General features: G+C 41.5%; 1 protein-coding gene across 1 annotated transcript; it reads left to right on the top strand.

The window, feature by feature from the left end:
- Positions 1-290: 290 nt before the first annotated feature.
- LOC111666619 (Na(+)/H(+) exchange regulatory cofactor NHE-RF2-like) lies at positions 291-9658 on the top strand. The gene is made up of 6 exons (XM_023421997.2): positions 291-1205; positions 1512-1829; positions 7000-7191; positions 8077-8230; positions 8326-8546; positions 8671-9658. Exons 1-6 carry the CDS (start codon positions 999-1001, stop codon positions 8836-8838), a joined length of 1260 nt encoding a protein of 419 aa, XP_023277765.1. The 5' UTR covers positions 291-998; the 3' UTR covers positions 8839-9658.
- Positions 9659-15025: the final 5367 nt, after the last annotated feature.

The raw sequence follows: 15025 nt of genomic DNA, 5'->3' as shown, positions 1-15025 counted from the left end.
TCCTCGTGCATGTCTCATCTTTCCTGATCTGAATATTAAGAACACACGCCCTTGCACTTAGTTGTCCTGAATTACATGAGATAGCTACTCTTTGCTTAACAGGATACTTTTTAAATATATAAGCGCCTGCACGCCTGTGCTGCCACATTACAAGGACAAGGAAAGCTTATATTTCATGAAACGTTAAATCCCCTTTTACGCAACCGTCCCTTTATTGATCTCCAGCGAAGATAGGGATAGAGGGCGGATAAGGAAGATTTCCGTTCTCAGGTCACAGTCTGGTTTCACCTCCACCACCTGGAGGAAGATTCCGTCTCTCAGAGGGCCTGTAACAGGAGCAAATGTCCTGGGACGTATTTCAGTAAAGTGCACCTTGGCTGTCGATCTGCGGACTCATTTCATCCACAAACAAATCATGTTTCTTTGTAGTAACTCCCCACAGCTGTTCTCTTGCAGGTTGTCGTTTTCTGCCAGCAAAGCGCGGCTGCGCCGAGTCGTCAGGTGTGCGCTGAGGTGACTGGGGGGGGGTATAGTGGCATCTGTTGTTGACGCCTCTTCACTCTCTCACCGTTGCGGACAAGAGGACACAAGCCCAGCTGACGAGGAGAATTAAGTGTTACGTGCGAAGAACAGCTTTCTAATCTCTGATCTCTTGGATTACTCCTCCAATGGACGGGATTTAGCCCCTGTCCGTGGTTTTTGTCCACTATTTTACGCACGCTGCGCGGCGTTTTTGTGCGGTCATAGCTGCGCCCCTTGCATTTGCATGATGGATTAAACACTCATTAGTTTTAGCCTACTTTTTGGTTTGTTCTCGTCGAACAATTGTGGATCATTAATGGACTCGCATCATGCTAAACGATGATGAACTTTTGGTCACTGAAGCGCGCAGCCGTATGTTGGATTAAGAGCCACAGACTTTCCACTGCTCCTGGACCAGGCACCTGTTTATTCTCCTGAGACACTTTGACCTGTTTTCCTCCTATAGACGCGCTGGGATGGAGAGTGAGCTGAGACCCAGGCTGTGTTTCCTGACCATAGGAGAGCGCGGCTATGGGTTTCACCTGCACGGTGAACGGAATAGAGGCGGACAGTTCATCCGCAAAGTGGAGCCCGGCTCCCCGGCTGACCTGGCCGGGCTGAGACCAGGAGATCGGGTGGTGGAGGTGAACGGGGAGAATGTGGAGAACGAACCCCACCATCAAGTGAGTGATGGCTCAATAAACGAAAATGAAAATAAAATCAGAGGTGTGTGTTTGTGGAGAGAGGCTCACTAACTCTCCGAGGTACAAACAATGAGCTCCATACCTGTTGGACCACTTTCTGCTTTTGCCTGAGGAGGAGGAGGGGGGCTACTTAAATGGGTCAATGTGAGCATTGTGTAATGGGAATGACTGGGTGTCTTTGTCATGCTAAAAGCATATTATGTGCAGGCCAGTTCAGGGTGCACAACATAACACCACACTCATCTTTTTCATTTTTCTTAATGCTCCCCTCGGTCCTCTATGCAGGTGGTGAATCGTATCCGAGATGTGCCCCACCGCACCAGGCTGCTGGTGGTGGACAGAGACACGGATGACCACCTCCGCAGCCTCGGCCAGGCTTGCACGGAGGACCTAGCCATTGAGATGGGAAACCTCTCCCCGCGCCCCTCACCGGGGCCCACCCCTTCCTCCTCTCCCATACCCAGAGAGACTTCACCCCTGTCACCCAAACCCAACCACACACACTCATCTCACCCTGCTGCTGCAGACTCACCTACTCACATGATCACACAAGGCAAGGTCAAGAGATCCTCAGTGACATCAAGTACAGCAACTGACACAGAGGTAAGGATCGAGATCACTGACACTTTGAAATGTCAAAAAATTCAGAGGGCTCATGGATTATCTACATCTAGTTTTTATCAGAAGAGTCCAAATGGTTAGTTGGTCACTGCGGCTGCCAGCAGTGAACCAGTGTGTTACTGTGTTAAGATTATGTGCGACACTGAGCACACACTCTTTTACCTGATGTCTGTCGAGCACTAATCTGCACTTGAGCACTTGGCTGGCCTGTTGGCTGGATTCAGTCTCACAGCAGTGCTTTTAGAAAGACTCTTCTCTTAACAGGTGGGACTGAAAAGTAAAAAACAGGACAGAAACAGGCGTCTGGTATTGTAACACAAACTTCAAGTGCGCTGAGGAGGAGAGACAAAGTGGGGAAAAAAGAAAAAAAAAAGAGCTGAAGCCACAAGGTTCAGAAAACATCGAAGTCAGGTCACTTAGGTGGGGTTGCAAGTAAAAGTCTAATAGGCTGTTTGAAAGGATATTCATCACTATTTCGTGGTTTGGAGTCATTATTTTTTGGTTTATTCAGAAAGATAATATCTACACACAAAGCACAAAAACACTACACAATCCCTTTTCCTCCAGTCAGAATTAGGCTGTACATTCCATTGTTGTCCATATCTGAAAAGGGATTCTGCAGAGAATGAAAAGAGTGAATAACTGAATAAAACAGTGAAAAGAAAATTGTGTAATTACAGCAGTGTAAAGAGGATTTCTCACCTCCTCTCCACCACAGTGCAACAGTAGGTTTAATTGTCCTGTTGGTAGCTTTTCCTGTCATTCACTGACAAATGCTCAAATATAATCTGAACCCACTGTTTCATCCATTTACAAGCCACTGAAGTTTCAAAGTGGTGCGAATATTCAAAACACATTGTATTTAAAGAGAAAATACTGAGATTCAGCACCTCACACATTCAGCTGCAGGGTTGTTGCCACCTGACTGCAGACAGCTGAGACAAAACCCTACTCAGCTGACTGTGTTTCCTGCAAAGACACTATAGGTATTGTTTCGTCAAACTGAATGGTCATTGTGGAGAGATAGCGTGAGAGTGATTGCACTAGGTGGAGGTGCGAACCACATACTCACTTCACTGAGAGTTGACTTAAAACGTTGTTCCCCCTGTTTTGTATACAGAGCTATAAAGAGTCAGATAAAGAGTTTCAAAAACACTTTTTCATCTGACTAGTTAGAATCTCAGACTTCTTTCTGCCCAGGGCTCTTATTTTGACAGTCAGCTCTATCCAAGGTGAGTTCAGATTTTATCACTCATCGTCTGTGCTCAACTTTAATTTGAGTGGGTTTTCATAACACAGGCTGTCAGTGTCTGCTGGAGGGAAAGTAAGCAGACATGGGAGGGACCAGGCTTTAAGATAGCAATGTTGTACAAGCAAATGCTTGTACATAGGTATTGTAATCTATTTATGTTGTTTATTTTGGGCCTGAGGCACATAATCTCACTCTCTCCTGCTTGTGGGACACATTAGGAGAGAGCACATCTCTGACAGCTAAAAAAAAAAAAGTGGGGGGGGTAGGCATAGCTAAAAACATTCTTTGGTTCACTCTAGAAATTTTATTAATGTGCACAAAATACACAAAAACTCAAAATTTCCGAGCCAGTACGCATGATACAACAACAAAAAGAAATTTCCACAAGTGCCCCCTAGACATCGCTGTGACGTCTGGCAGCAAAAATAACCGGGAACTGACTGTCAGAGACTGAGTTCAGTGTTTGGGCTCCAAACAAAGTGGACCAGGATCCTCAGGACCAGCAGCCCACGTCAAACTGCCATCTGTTTAGCCGACGGCAGAGTAAATACAGGCTTCCCCTTAGCTGGCCATCACAGCTCTTGTTCCCAGTTTTAGTAAAAAGGTTCAGATAAAACAATATCACATGTAATAACAGCAGCACCTCTACAACACGGTGCAATCTGTGACATCACCACCAACTGTGAAATGTGATCCGACCGCCTCAACCAAAACTTAACTTTGTATGTTTTAGAAATGTGTCATAGGGCTCTTGTGATGAATTGCATTATATTGTGCTGGTGTTATTGTGTCCACCTCCTCTGCATGGAGTAACATGGGACCCTAGAATACACCAGGGCAGAGTTTAGAGTCTACAATCTATGCAATTCATGGTTCCTGCGGTTTCCTTGCTTCTGCTTTTTTGGCAGACATTAATTTTTTGTCACTTTCTAAACCCATTAAAATATAATGACCATACATAAAATGATGGCATGATTTTCTAAACCTTTTCAATGAGTGCTGAGTATGTGAGTGATTATTTTTGACCTCTAATTGAGCAGCTCAGATTAGGGAACCATTATGGCATATTAATCCCAGACCAACAGCATTGAAGCCTTGTGCTTTTCATGTACTTGCTTATCCTACAAAAGACACACACACACACACACACACACACACACACACACACACACACACACACATAATCTCTTTCTCTCCACTTCTGTGCCATTCGTCTTGTGACTGACATTCACATCCCTGTACATATAAATACAGACGCAGTTTCATCGTTGCATGATGTTATTATGGCAGCAGACGCCCATATACAGAATTCTTATGTAAGCGCAGTGTTGGCTGCTATCGCAGCCACGCAATAGTCTGACTCAGTCACACACACTTCACTCACACACAAATGAAAAACTTCCACTAACCTCCCTGTGTAAGATTAATTTCAGCAATTTTTAACAGGATCCATAAAGTAGTATCAGAAAATGGGACAAAAATAACACTGTAGAGACAATTTTTTAAAATAAATTAAATGCAAAAGCCATTTAAAGTGTTGGAAAAAAAGATTAAAATAAAAAAAATATTAAATTACTGGTACTTTATTGATAACATCGCTGCAACTAATGATCATTTTCATCGTTGATTAACATGCAGATTTCTGTCTCAATTAATCAATTAATACTTTGGTCTATAGAATATTGAAAAATTATAGTGAAAAATGCCATTTCATCTTCATCTTCTTTGTCCATCAAAATAATTCAAACCCTAAAGATATTTTATTTATTTATAATATTATGAAATAAAGATAAGCAGAAAATTCTCCCATTTAAGAAAATGGATCCTGTGAATGTGGGATTTTGGCTTGGAAAAGATTAATATGTTCCTAAAAGAGTAATCGATTCATTTATTGTTGAACTTTGTTGTGTAACTAATTGATTAATCTACAAATAGTTTCCACCATAACTGTTCTGATTATCAAGATCACAAGATGGAAATACTGTATCTGTAGAAAAATCACATGAGGTCCTCAAATAGATCAGCTTAGCTACAGTATTTCCAGGTCAGCATGGTGTGTGTGTGTGTGTGTGTGTGTGTGTGTGTGTGTGTTTGTGTGTGTGTTTGCGTGTGCGCATGTGTTGATTAATTTGGGCCGACATGGTAAATATAGTAAACAGGCCAGCAATATCAACAGAGATGTTTAAAACCAGTAGGGGATATGGTGACCCATCACCACAGCAACCTGACCTGGAACCAGTGGCGATAGGTTACCAAGGTGTTCTGTTCCACTACTACAGCTCGAACTCTGGCCACTGTTTCCATCTTTGTGTGTGTGTGTGTGTGTGTGTGTGTGTGTGTGTGTGTGTGTGTGTGTGTGTGTGTGTGTGTGTACATTGAACCTTTCTTGATGGAACAGAAAGGACATGGAGATCTGTCAGAAAGCCCTCAGGTCAACTTACCCATGAAGGCGCAGTCACAGCAGTGTCACTAGACAGTCACTATCCTGGGCTGCCGTCAGGACACAGATTAATCCATGGTCCTACCACATAACACACACTAAAACACACATACACACACAGCCAGCATGTACCGAGGAGTCGGAGCACAGGTTCAGTCAGGCAGGTGAGTCATGCAATGTGTCAACTCTTGTCAGTGATCATCAGGCTCAGAGTCGGTCTTAATGTGTCTCAGCCAGATCCACTTAGCCCACTCTGCTCAGCTCTAAGACCACTGGCTCATCCCGGCAACCACTTTCTCCTGATTAACTCATAGTACAGCCACACCACTATACACTTGTAGAAGAATATTCTTCCTATATCAATGTGTATCACAATGTGGCAAACATATGCAAAATCAAATACGCGATACAATAGACAAAACTCTTCATAAATGTAAAACAAAAACTGCAATGACCACTTTTTATTTGTTGAATCGCTCATTTAGACGAAGTAATTTTGTTAAAAGATAATATGATGTGATCATATTGTTATGAAAAACAATTGTACTGAAAGTTAATATGCAATATTTAATTATTGGCCACCCCTAACCTGCACAATCTACTCCAATCCCACAACAGCCCTGCAGTAACTCCTTTCACTGTGAAGCTCCTGATGTTCAGCTCTTGTTGACTCTGTGTCACAAAGGTGTTGATTAAACTCTACGGTCATGTTTGAGGCCATAATTAGTTGTGGTCGTAGTGTTGTATTGCATCATGTTGTATTCAGCACAGTCCAATGCCACATCACCACAAACCACACACTTCAAAATCATCAGACTCTTAAAGGACCTTCCCAGAGTTTTAACTGCTTAAAAACAAATCATACAGTCTTAAAATCTTCAACTGCATGTCATACACATTAATTTCTCTGATGTGATAAACAGGCACTTCAGTTGTATAATCCATCAAAATGAACATCAAGGCTGCACTGATTTTTATGTTAAGTTTATAAATAATTTTCTAAGTTTAAAGTTTATTAATTTTATATTATATTTGCATGATAAAGCAGTGCTAACAGTTCAAGTCAATCTGAACTTAAGCTGCATTACCATAAACTGATGTAATGTTGCTTGAAAACACTGTAATGGATTGAAGTAAGCTTCAGGTGTGTTAAGTGAGTAAAATATCACATGGACATGAAATTAAACCAGTCGCTGGCTGGAAAAGAGAGAAAACATGATTTTCTAAACAGAGAATTGTGATATAAGGTATATTGTGTGTGATAAATGGTAAATGCGCTAAGAAATCCTAAATCTCTGGTATGGACATTCAAATCAGCACTTCTTTCATTATGGGGTTAACACAGATCGGAGTAATTGCAGGGATTTTGTATCACATTGATTTAGATCTACCTTCTCTGATATTTTGTTTTTGTAAAGTTCTCATCTTAGACTTTGTTGTTGTCTTGTGCCCCATTATAGCTGCAGGTAGAGCCCTCACCAGAGCCGACAACTGAGCTCTTACCGCGACTGTGTCACCTGGTGAAGGGGGAGCACGGCTACGGCTTCAACCTGCACAGCGATAAGACAAAGTGTGGACAGTTTGTACGTTCTGTGGACCCCGGCTCAGCAGCTGAGAGCGCCGACATCCGGCCTGGAGACAGACTAGTGGAGGTTGTTGAAGAAAGCCTTCAAAGTCTTGTTCAGAAGTTTGCTCAGTGCTCAGTGTTTAATGCTTACAGACACAGAGGGTGGGTCTGAGAAAGTAAGCCAACTATAAGCAATGGCAGCACATTAGACAGCTTGCAAATACAGCTGTGATTACTGAGTAAGGCAGGTTTGAATTCACACACAATGATCTGGCATACAGTTTACGATGACAAAGCAATTCCTAGACGATATGTCAAAGCAGTTGATTTATATCAACAAGATTTAACACTGACATTATCAAGTCTGTGTTGGCTGAAATGCATGTTCTATACACACACATTAGGATAACCGGACCCAGTTGTTTGAATTAGATACGGATCCCGTCATGAGATGTAAAATTTTAGGGAATTAATGGGAAAAACAACAGCATCCCTCCCCATGCTGGTCAGGTTTGTGTGCTGGGTTGAGGTGCTGTGATTGGATCAGAGCAGATTAACTGGATTCAAGATTAGAGAGGGTGGGAGAGGGAGGTCCTGTTCAAAGAGGGAAAGGAAGAAAAGACGACATGGGATAATCTTGATCTTAAATAATTCTGTGTCTTTTTATGCGGACATGTATGTGTGCTTGCATGTGTGTCACAGGCTTGACTTCCGTTTCCATCTGTATGAAGTGCACAGTTACTGTAGCGTGCAGGCAGGAAGGGAATTCATGCAAATCAGTTCCCTTCTAATCTGTTTTTGATCTTTTAGACCAGACATACTGTACCTCTTGTTTGTCATGTTGTGATATGGCTACTCCCTAATCCTTGCCCTGCCTGTCTAATTTATTTTGTCTGATACGTTTCTCTTTTCATCTTCCCTTTACTCCACGTTTTCTGTTTGCTCTGACGTCTCCCTCTCTCTGTCTCAGGTGAATGGAGTGAACATAGATGGACTGAGGCACTCAGAGGTTGTGGCCCTCATTAGAGCAGGAGGGGAGGAAGTCCGCCTCCTCGTGGTCGACCAGGAAACCGACGAGCTCTTCCACAGACTGGGGATCTCACCCATCGCCAGCCATGTCCAAGGTGTCATAGTACACATCCACAGACAGATACAAACAATTATTTTTACTCTCCTGCCATCATTCTTAATGATGTGTACTCTGCTTATTTTCTCGCAGAGGTCTATGTGGACGAATCAGCCACAGAAAGTGCCCCACCCACTCCTTCTCCTACCACTGAACTCCCTGCCACAGATCCACCAGTCATAAATGTCACACTGACAGACTCTCCAATCACAAAGATGTCTCCAAAATCCCGCACTAATGGGAGCTCAGCATCCCAGTCCTCTAGAAGCTCCACCACTCAGTCAGAGATCAGCAGCTCAGACATGAGCATCCAGGTGAGAGAGGGGGTGTGTGTGTGTGTGTTTGAGATAGAAATTACATAAGAAGCCAAGAAAATAGTCGGAGAATGACAAGCTGATAAGTGTGTGCATAAAATATATATGTTTGTGTGTATTGTAGGTCCCTGATGAGGAGGACAGGCGTGTGTCGGACCCTTTCGTTGACGGTGGCCTCCGTCTGAGTCCTACGGCTGCTGAGGCTAAACAAAAGGCCCTCGCCAGCCGCAACAAGAAGAGAGCGCCCCCTATGGACTGGAGCAAGAAACAAGAGATCTTCAGCAACTTCTGACCCTAGAATGAATGGAGAAAAAACAGAGGAAGCAGGAGAATGACATAGAACGAGGACTAATAACCTGATTCCTTACTGTTGATATTGTAATCATAAGCACAGTACCTCCATCTTGCAGGTAGTAACATTCACATAGTAATACTCTTAAATTCTGTTCTGTGTAAAAACTCACTGTAAGATATCAAATAGTATTCTCTAGATACTTACTTTACAGTATCTGTAAGGACAAGGACATTATGGATGTTTCATGAACGTACAACACACTGCATGCAGCAAGGACAGCAATGACTGGCAGAGCATCAATTGAGAGACTTGTCAAATGAAATGGTGCGTGGTCACTGCACAGTGTTTCTCTTTATTAAACCATGGTCATTTCTGAGCCATGAGTAGTGACTATGAGTCTATAGCCGATATGCACTCCTGTTTGTGTGTCAGTGATATAATCAGCATGTGTCTGAATTTGGGCCATATTTGCTACAGGTATGCTTTTCTGTTGTAACCTCTGTAGATCTAACTTTTTTGAAGTAAGTTTCATGTCTTTTCAGTTTACTATGAGCTCATCATCTTGCAATAGTTTTCTCTGTATTAATATTTAGTTTGCCAGTTTAATGTAGCGCATACCTTTAAATGCAAATACAGAGGAACTGGGAGAGGTTAAGTTATGATATGTATGTTTGATCACCTCAGTGCTTCTCTTAAATGTCAGTGATTTCTGAAAAGGAAAATATTTAAAAGACAAATTGTGGACTAGATAGAAAAAACTGTACACCTTCTGACCACTTCCCACAACGTGAAATAAACATTCAGAATATGTGTAAAATGCCAGATTAGTTATCAATATATAAAGTAAAATGTGGCTGAAAAACCCTATCGCGTTTTAACCTATCACTAGGTTGTGCTTCAGGATGTGTTGTCATAAATCTACTTGACCCTGACAGATAATATCATTTTCTAGCCCTGAATTAACTTAAAGGTCCCATATTTGATACTTTTCTGGTGCTTTATATGAAGTTTTGATATCCAGAAAAAGATGCAGTATATTTGTGGGTTTTAAGCACTAAGAATCATCTCAGTGTAGTTTTACATCCCTCTAGTCAGGCTTCTCTCTGGAGCTCTAGTAAACCGAGAGGCTCTGGGCCTCTTTGCTGATTGGCTGAGTGTTTTTTGAGTGATCAAATAAAAATGTATATAGATTTCAGGGAAACCAAATCCTGCAAGGTTGGACGGCGGGTCCAAGTGGGCGGAGCTTGGGGGTATGTCTGAGAGCGGTGACTGCTTTGTTGTGACATCACAAAGTTACGGAAGTTCTGGCGGCTGGTTGTAAGGCTCAGTTTCTGAGTACAGGCTGTGTGCATTTCTCTGTGGACTGAGCGCTTTGATACTTTCACAGTATTAATATAGAACCAAGACCTGATCTATAATCAAAAAATACATGGAAATCTCACTTTCTACAATATGGGACGTTTAAACTGCCTTTGAATCCTACACTCCCCTAGGCAAAGAGCAGATACTCAGCAGCATGAACCAGCTTAATATCAACATTGTATCTGCTCACGTTAAACTACATTGGCTAAATGGCCAGCCAATGTCGTTGTAGGCAACTTCATTTGAATGCCAAATGAACCAGTTGCCAAACCACTATCAATGTTTATATGGCTCCACCAGTCTTACCAAGAGTAACTAATTGGCAAACCCTGTGGTATGAGGAGCTTTCCGTGAATCCTGCACCTTGCCCTGTCTTACCAAAGAAAAGAACATAGTTTCAGTATCAGGTTTTGAGTGTGTAACCGTCCAGTCAAGTCTACAGGCTCACCAGGTAGGTACTTTTTCAATAAATATATTCACTTTGGTCCATATCATCACCAGCTAACATCCTCAGCTACCAGCAACCTAGCCATTATGGATGATTATGTTTTCAAGACTTGGTTGCTCTTTGATTCTTGTCACTGTGCATCTGTTTGTAAGTGATCTGTTGGAAAATGTAAGATCTCAGCTGAGGATAGAAATGTACTTACTTTGTCACTGTCTGAGTTTGAACTTTAATTCATATCAGAACAAAGACTCATCTTTGGTAACTAGGAGTGCCATTAAAGAAATGTCGCCTTTTCTCAGACAGTAACATTCACTGGCACATGAACAAAAAGCCAAATAAAGACACCTGCTGAACAGGAAAAGCCTGTTCATATCAGTTTATACAGCTGCTATAAAACAGACATTCAATATATACGCTTACGGATATTACCCCTGACTCCTGTGTCCTAAATTTTTTATCCCTCCAAAAATTGCCAGCTTTGTCACTGTTTGTATCAGATTTTATTTTAGTTATCCAAATACAGAGGTGATATATGTATATATATATAGATGGAGACAGTGACACAGGTGAGGAGGACTCAACTGAGGGATTTTCCTGAACTCACTGTACAATAGCTCCACCCAAAGCTTCAGGGTAAACAAGTAATATACAGGTAGGGACAAAAAGATGATCTCCATTGTAACAGAGGCCTGTAATTATGGTGCTGAAAATGAATGAGATTTGTGACAGACCTGCAGCTTACTGACATTGTTTATGAGGCCTCAGAGACTAAGAGTTGTCTCAAAGAGAGATTTCTTTCTCAGAAACACACAAACCTCATAAAGAATGTTGCATTATACAATTACTTTGGCTCCAACAGAAATTCAGCGTGCAGAAATCTTAAAACGAGGTCAGTGTATTCTCAGGACTGAGCATGTGATTTGCATGTGAATTGGCAGTGTGTGTTTAAATGTCTGTTTGGCTCTTTGCATTAAGAGTTTTGCATATCATACAATACTTTTATCTGCAGACAGACCGACACACAGCAGCACCGAAGATTTTGCTTCTTTTCTCTCTCTCTCTCTCACTCACACTCACACACACACACACACACACACACACACACACACACACACACACACACAGAGCTAATTTGTCGGTCCAGAGTTCCTGTGGTGGTGGGTCCAGGTGATCCGGCCACGTTCTGGGTTCAGTCATATGTCCAGGGATATCTCCTGGCTGGATATAAGAGAAACAGCTGGAGGCGGCTGCTCAGTTTTGGGAGGAAAAACAAGAGTTATATTTCAGAATGAGGATGAAGTTGGTGAATCAGTTGCTGCTGCGCACGTGCAGAGATTTACAGTGACTAATCTCAGCTTAGCTCAATGATTGTGTTAAGTGTGTATTTGTGGGATTTTTACATGTTGACATACACAGAAACAGGAAACATCCTAGAGGCTGAATCTAACTCTACGTTCAATTAGACTTGTATTAACCATGAGGATAGCTATTCTTTTTAAAAGGTACATTACACCTCATCCCGTCATCTTCTGACAAAAGACATCAGACTGGCAACTCAAGCACCCAGCCTTCAGCATGCATGACATGATTTATTTCAAGAATCCACAATCCAGCTGGATGTTTGAGAGATTTTACACACATAAACTATAAATCATATAATAAAAGCATTTTATTTCCATTCCCACCTTCAAAAAAAGGGGTCACGACTGGCGAATTTAATTCACAGAAAAAACAAAAAGTACCAATGTGGTTCTGCCAAATTGCAACAATATCATGCTCTTTATTATATAAACAGAATTTAGAAAAAAATTATTCCTCCTCCATCTCTTTTCATTCCTCCTTTGTTCCCATCTATGTTAACACCTATTCAAAAACCCTCCGTGACCCTCCTGTCCTTGAAACTCACTGCATTCATGAATCTGTCACTGAAGCAGACTACAACAGCATCATCCAAAGAAAATGTACACTGACCTTCAGATAGAAAAAAAAAAGAACCTTAATCATGAAACCAAAAACATCTGTTACACGAATAAAAAATAAAGCACTAAAATTAACGAGCAACCGAAAACATTTCCTCATACAAGCTGTGAACAAAGATACTGTGGAAATAGAACTGGACTGGGTTTCAGATTGTCTTTGTATTTGACGTGTGAAATGATTGGTCTGATTATCTCAGTGGTCACAGTCTAGGTCAAATCAAGTGCCAATGTTTGTCTGTTTCCAAATGTCTACATGCTGGAGAAGAGTGAAAAAATATAGATCCCTGTAGTCAATTCTTTAGTCAACTCATATTCCATGATTAATCTAAAAAGCCCTACAATGCCTGTGCTTCATCACATATTGAATATTGAAATAGCAGCTTGTCTCTATTTATTGTCTGTGGTTAAATTTCAGTGGCTTTTGCTCTTTGGCAGTGTCCTAGCTCTTATTCTTTTAGCATACTGTGCTCTCCTCTCGTTCTGAATTGAGGTGGTGTGTTGGTGTGTAAAGGGCGATCATATTACTCTGGAATATACGTCAAACATACGCCACTGCGCACACACATTCGCACACACAGAGTGGAAACACAGACACAGAGCATGCACACAAAAGTAGGCTAAGGCAGGCTACATATCCTTTCAAACAAAAAAATTACTTTGCACCGGTGCAATGTGCACGTGTCATATAAACGCCATCTAACTATCCAAAACATGCTCATAGGCAGAGAAGGTACTCATGCGCGCATACTCATGCAATATCTCACACACACACACACACACACACACACGCATACATGTACACACAGACACACACACACACACCTCAGTAATATGGCATGGTTAGTCATTGTAAAAGTGCGGATTAGTCGCAGTTTCACAAAGTTGTTTTTATTTGCCATTTAGTATTGGGATATTTTTGCCAGTCAAAGACACTTAATTTCACAGTGCAACACAGTATGACAAACACTGACATTAGGGTCAAGACATATCATATGGGCGAAGTTAAAAAAAAGTCCATACAAAAAAGAAATGGTAAAATAAAATAAAAAGTGCAAAAAACAACTCAACAGTCACTGAAAATAGCATTAATTCAAAATTTCTTGCGTTAATTGTGCGAATTTAAGTCCACTATATAAACAAAAATTATCAGTAGCAGCAAAAAAAAAGAAAAAAAAAAAAAAAAGAATATGGACCAGTTTTAAAACATTATAAAGATCACAATGACATTGCCAATCACTGTTTTACTTAAGATATCAATATGGCATCAAATGGATATTCAGTACGTATGTAGACATAAACAGATACACACTCACTCTTACACATACCCATACATACACACACACACACATACACAAACACTTGGTCACAGTTAACAGGTGCCAAGGACATTGCGGTGGGAGTCAAGTTTTTAGCTCGGTACCATATCAAAAACAATACATATTTCACACACTGTTAACACAGAATGCCAAAGTAAGGATTTACAAACCACACATGCACACACGCGCGCACACACACATACACACACACACATACATACACACACACACACACACACACACACACACACACAAAACCTCAGAGACAACTAAAGATGTGATTTTTCTTTCTACAATTTCCTCCCCTCTGGTGAGAAAACAAATGTGTTAGCCCTAATCCTCCCTTCCTAGAGGAATGGTTTCTGTGAAGCCACAAGGAAAGACACTTGCTCTTTTTTTTTTTTTTCCTCTCTTTGCTCAGGTAGAAAATGTGACAGGAATATGTCTGATAGATGGATAGCTCTGTGAAGCAGCACTCTGGTCAAAATGAAGGTAGGAAACATAGATGCGGATAGCGAGATTATCTAACAGATAAGTAGAATTCAGTGACTACAGATGAAGTAATTCATATTGAATCCTATTCCCCGGAAAAGAAAGATATCACCCAGAAAATGAACAGTTTAGACACCTGTCTGTCCCTAACTACATGTAGTAGGTCTCAAAAAGTCTAAATAATAGTGCCACCCACAGTCAGTTCCATGTACTGCATGTACAGCATGTGCAAGTGTATGTGTGTGAGTCTGTGTACGTTGGTCTGTCTGTCGGTCAAGCTATTGGTTACTCTTAAGTTTAAGAATCCCATTAAAATCTCCACTGTCCCTGTCTTCTTAGCCAAGTAACAGACTGTTCTGTAGCTCTTTTTTCCCTGCCTTGTTATTGAGTTCCCTCCCTCTCTTTCCCTGAACTTTCTCTGTGCTGGTCTCTTTCCCTGCATCCCTCTTTCCCAACTTGTCTATCCCTCCATCTCTCCTCCATGTCCTTCTCTCTGTCCCTCTCTATCTGTCCCTACCAGTTAGTTTTTCTGTGTCGGGTCCCTGCCTAGTTAATCTAGAGGTGTCCCCCTGTCCCTCCCTCCCGCC

This window comes from Seriola lalandi, unplaced genomic scaffold (genome assembly GCF_002814215.2).
Source record: "Seriola lalandi dorsalis isolate HSWRI2012SDOR001 ecotype SW California unplaced genomic scaffold, Sedor1 jcf7180002054678, whole genome shotgun sequence".
Taxonomy (NCBI): domain Eukaryota; kingdom Metazoa; phylum Chordata; class Actinopteri; order Carangiformes; family Carangidae; genus Seriola; species Seriola lalandi.
The sequence above is the reverse complement of the archived record's forward strand: the minus strand, read 5'-3'. Positions and strand labels throughout refer to the sequence as shown.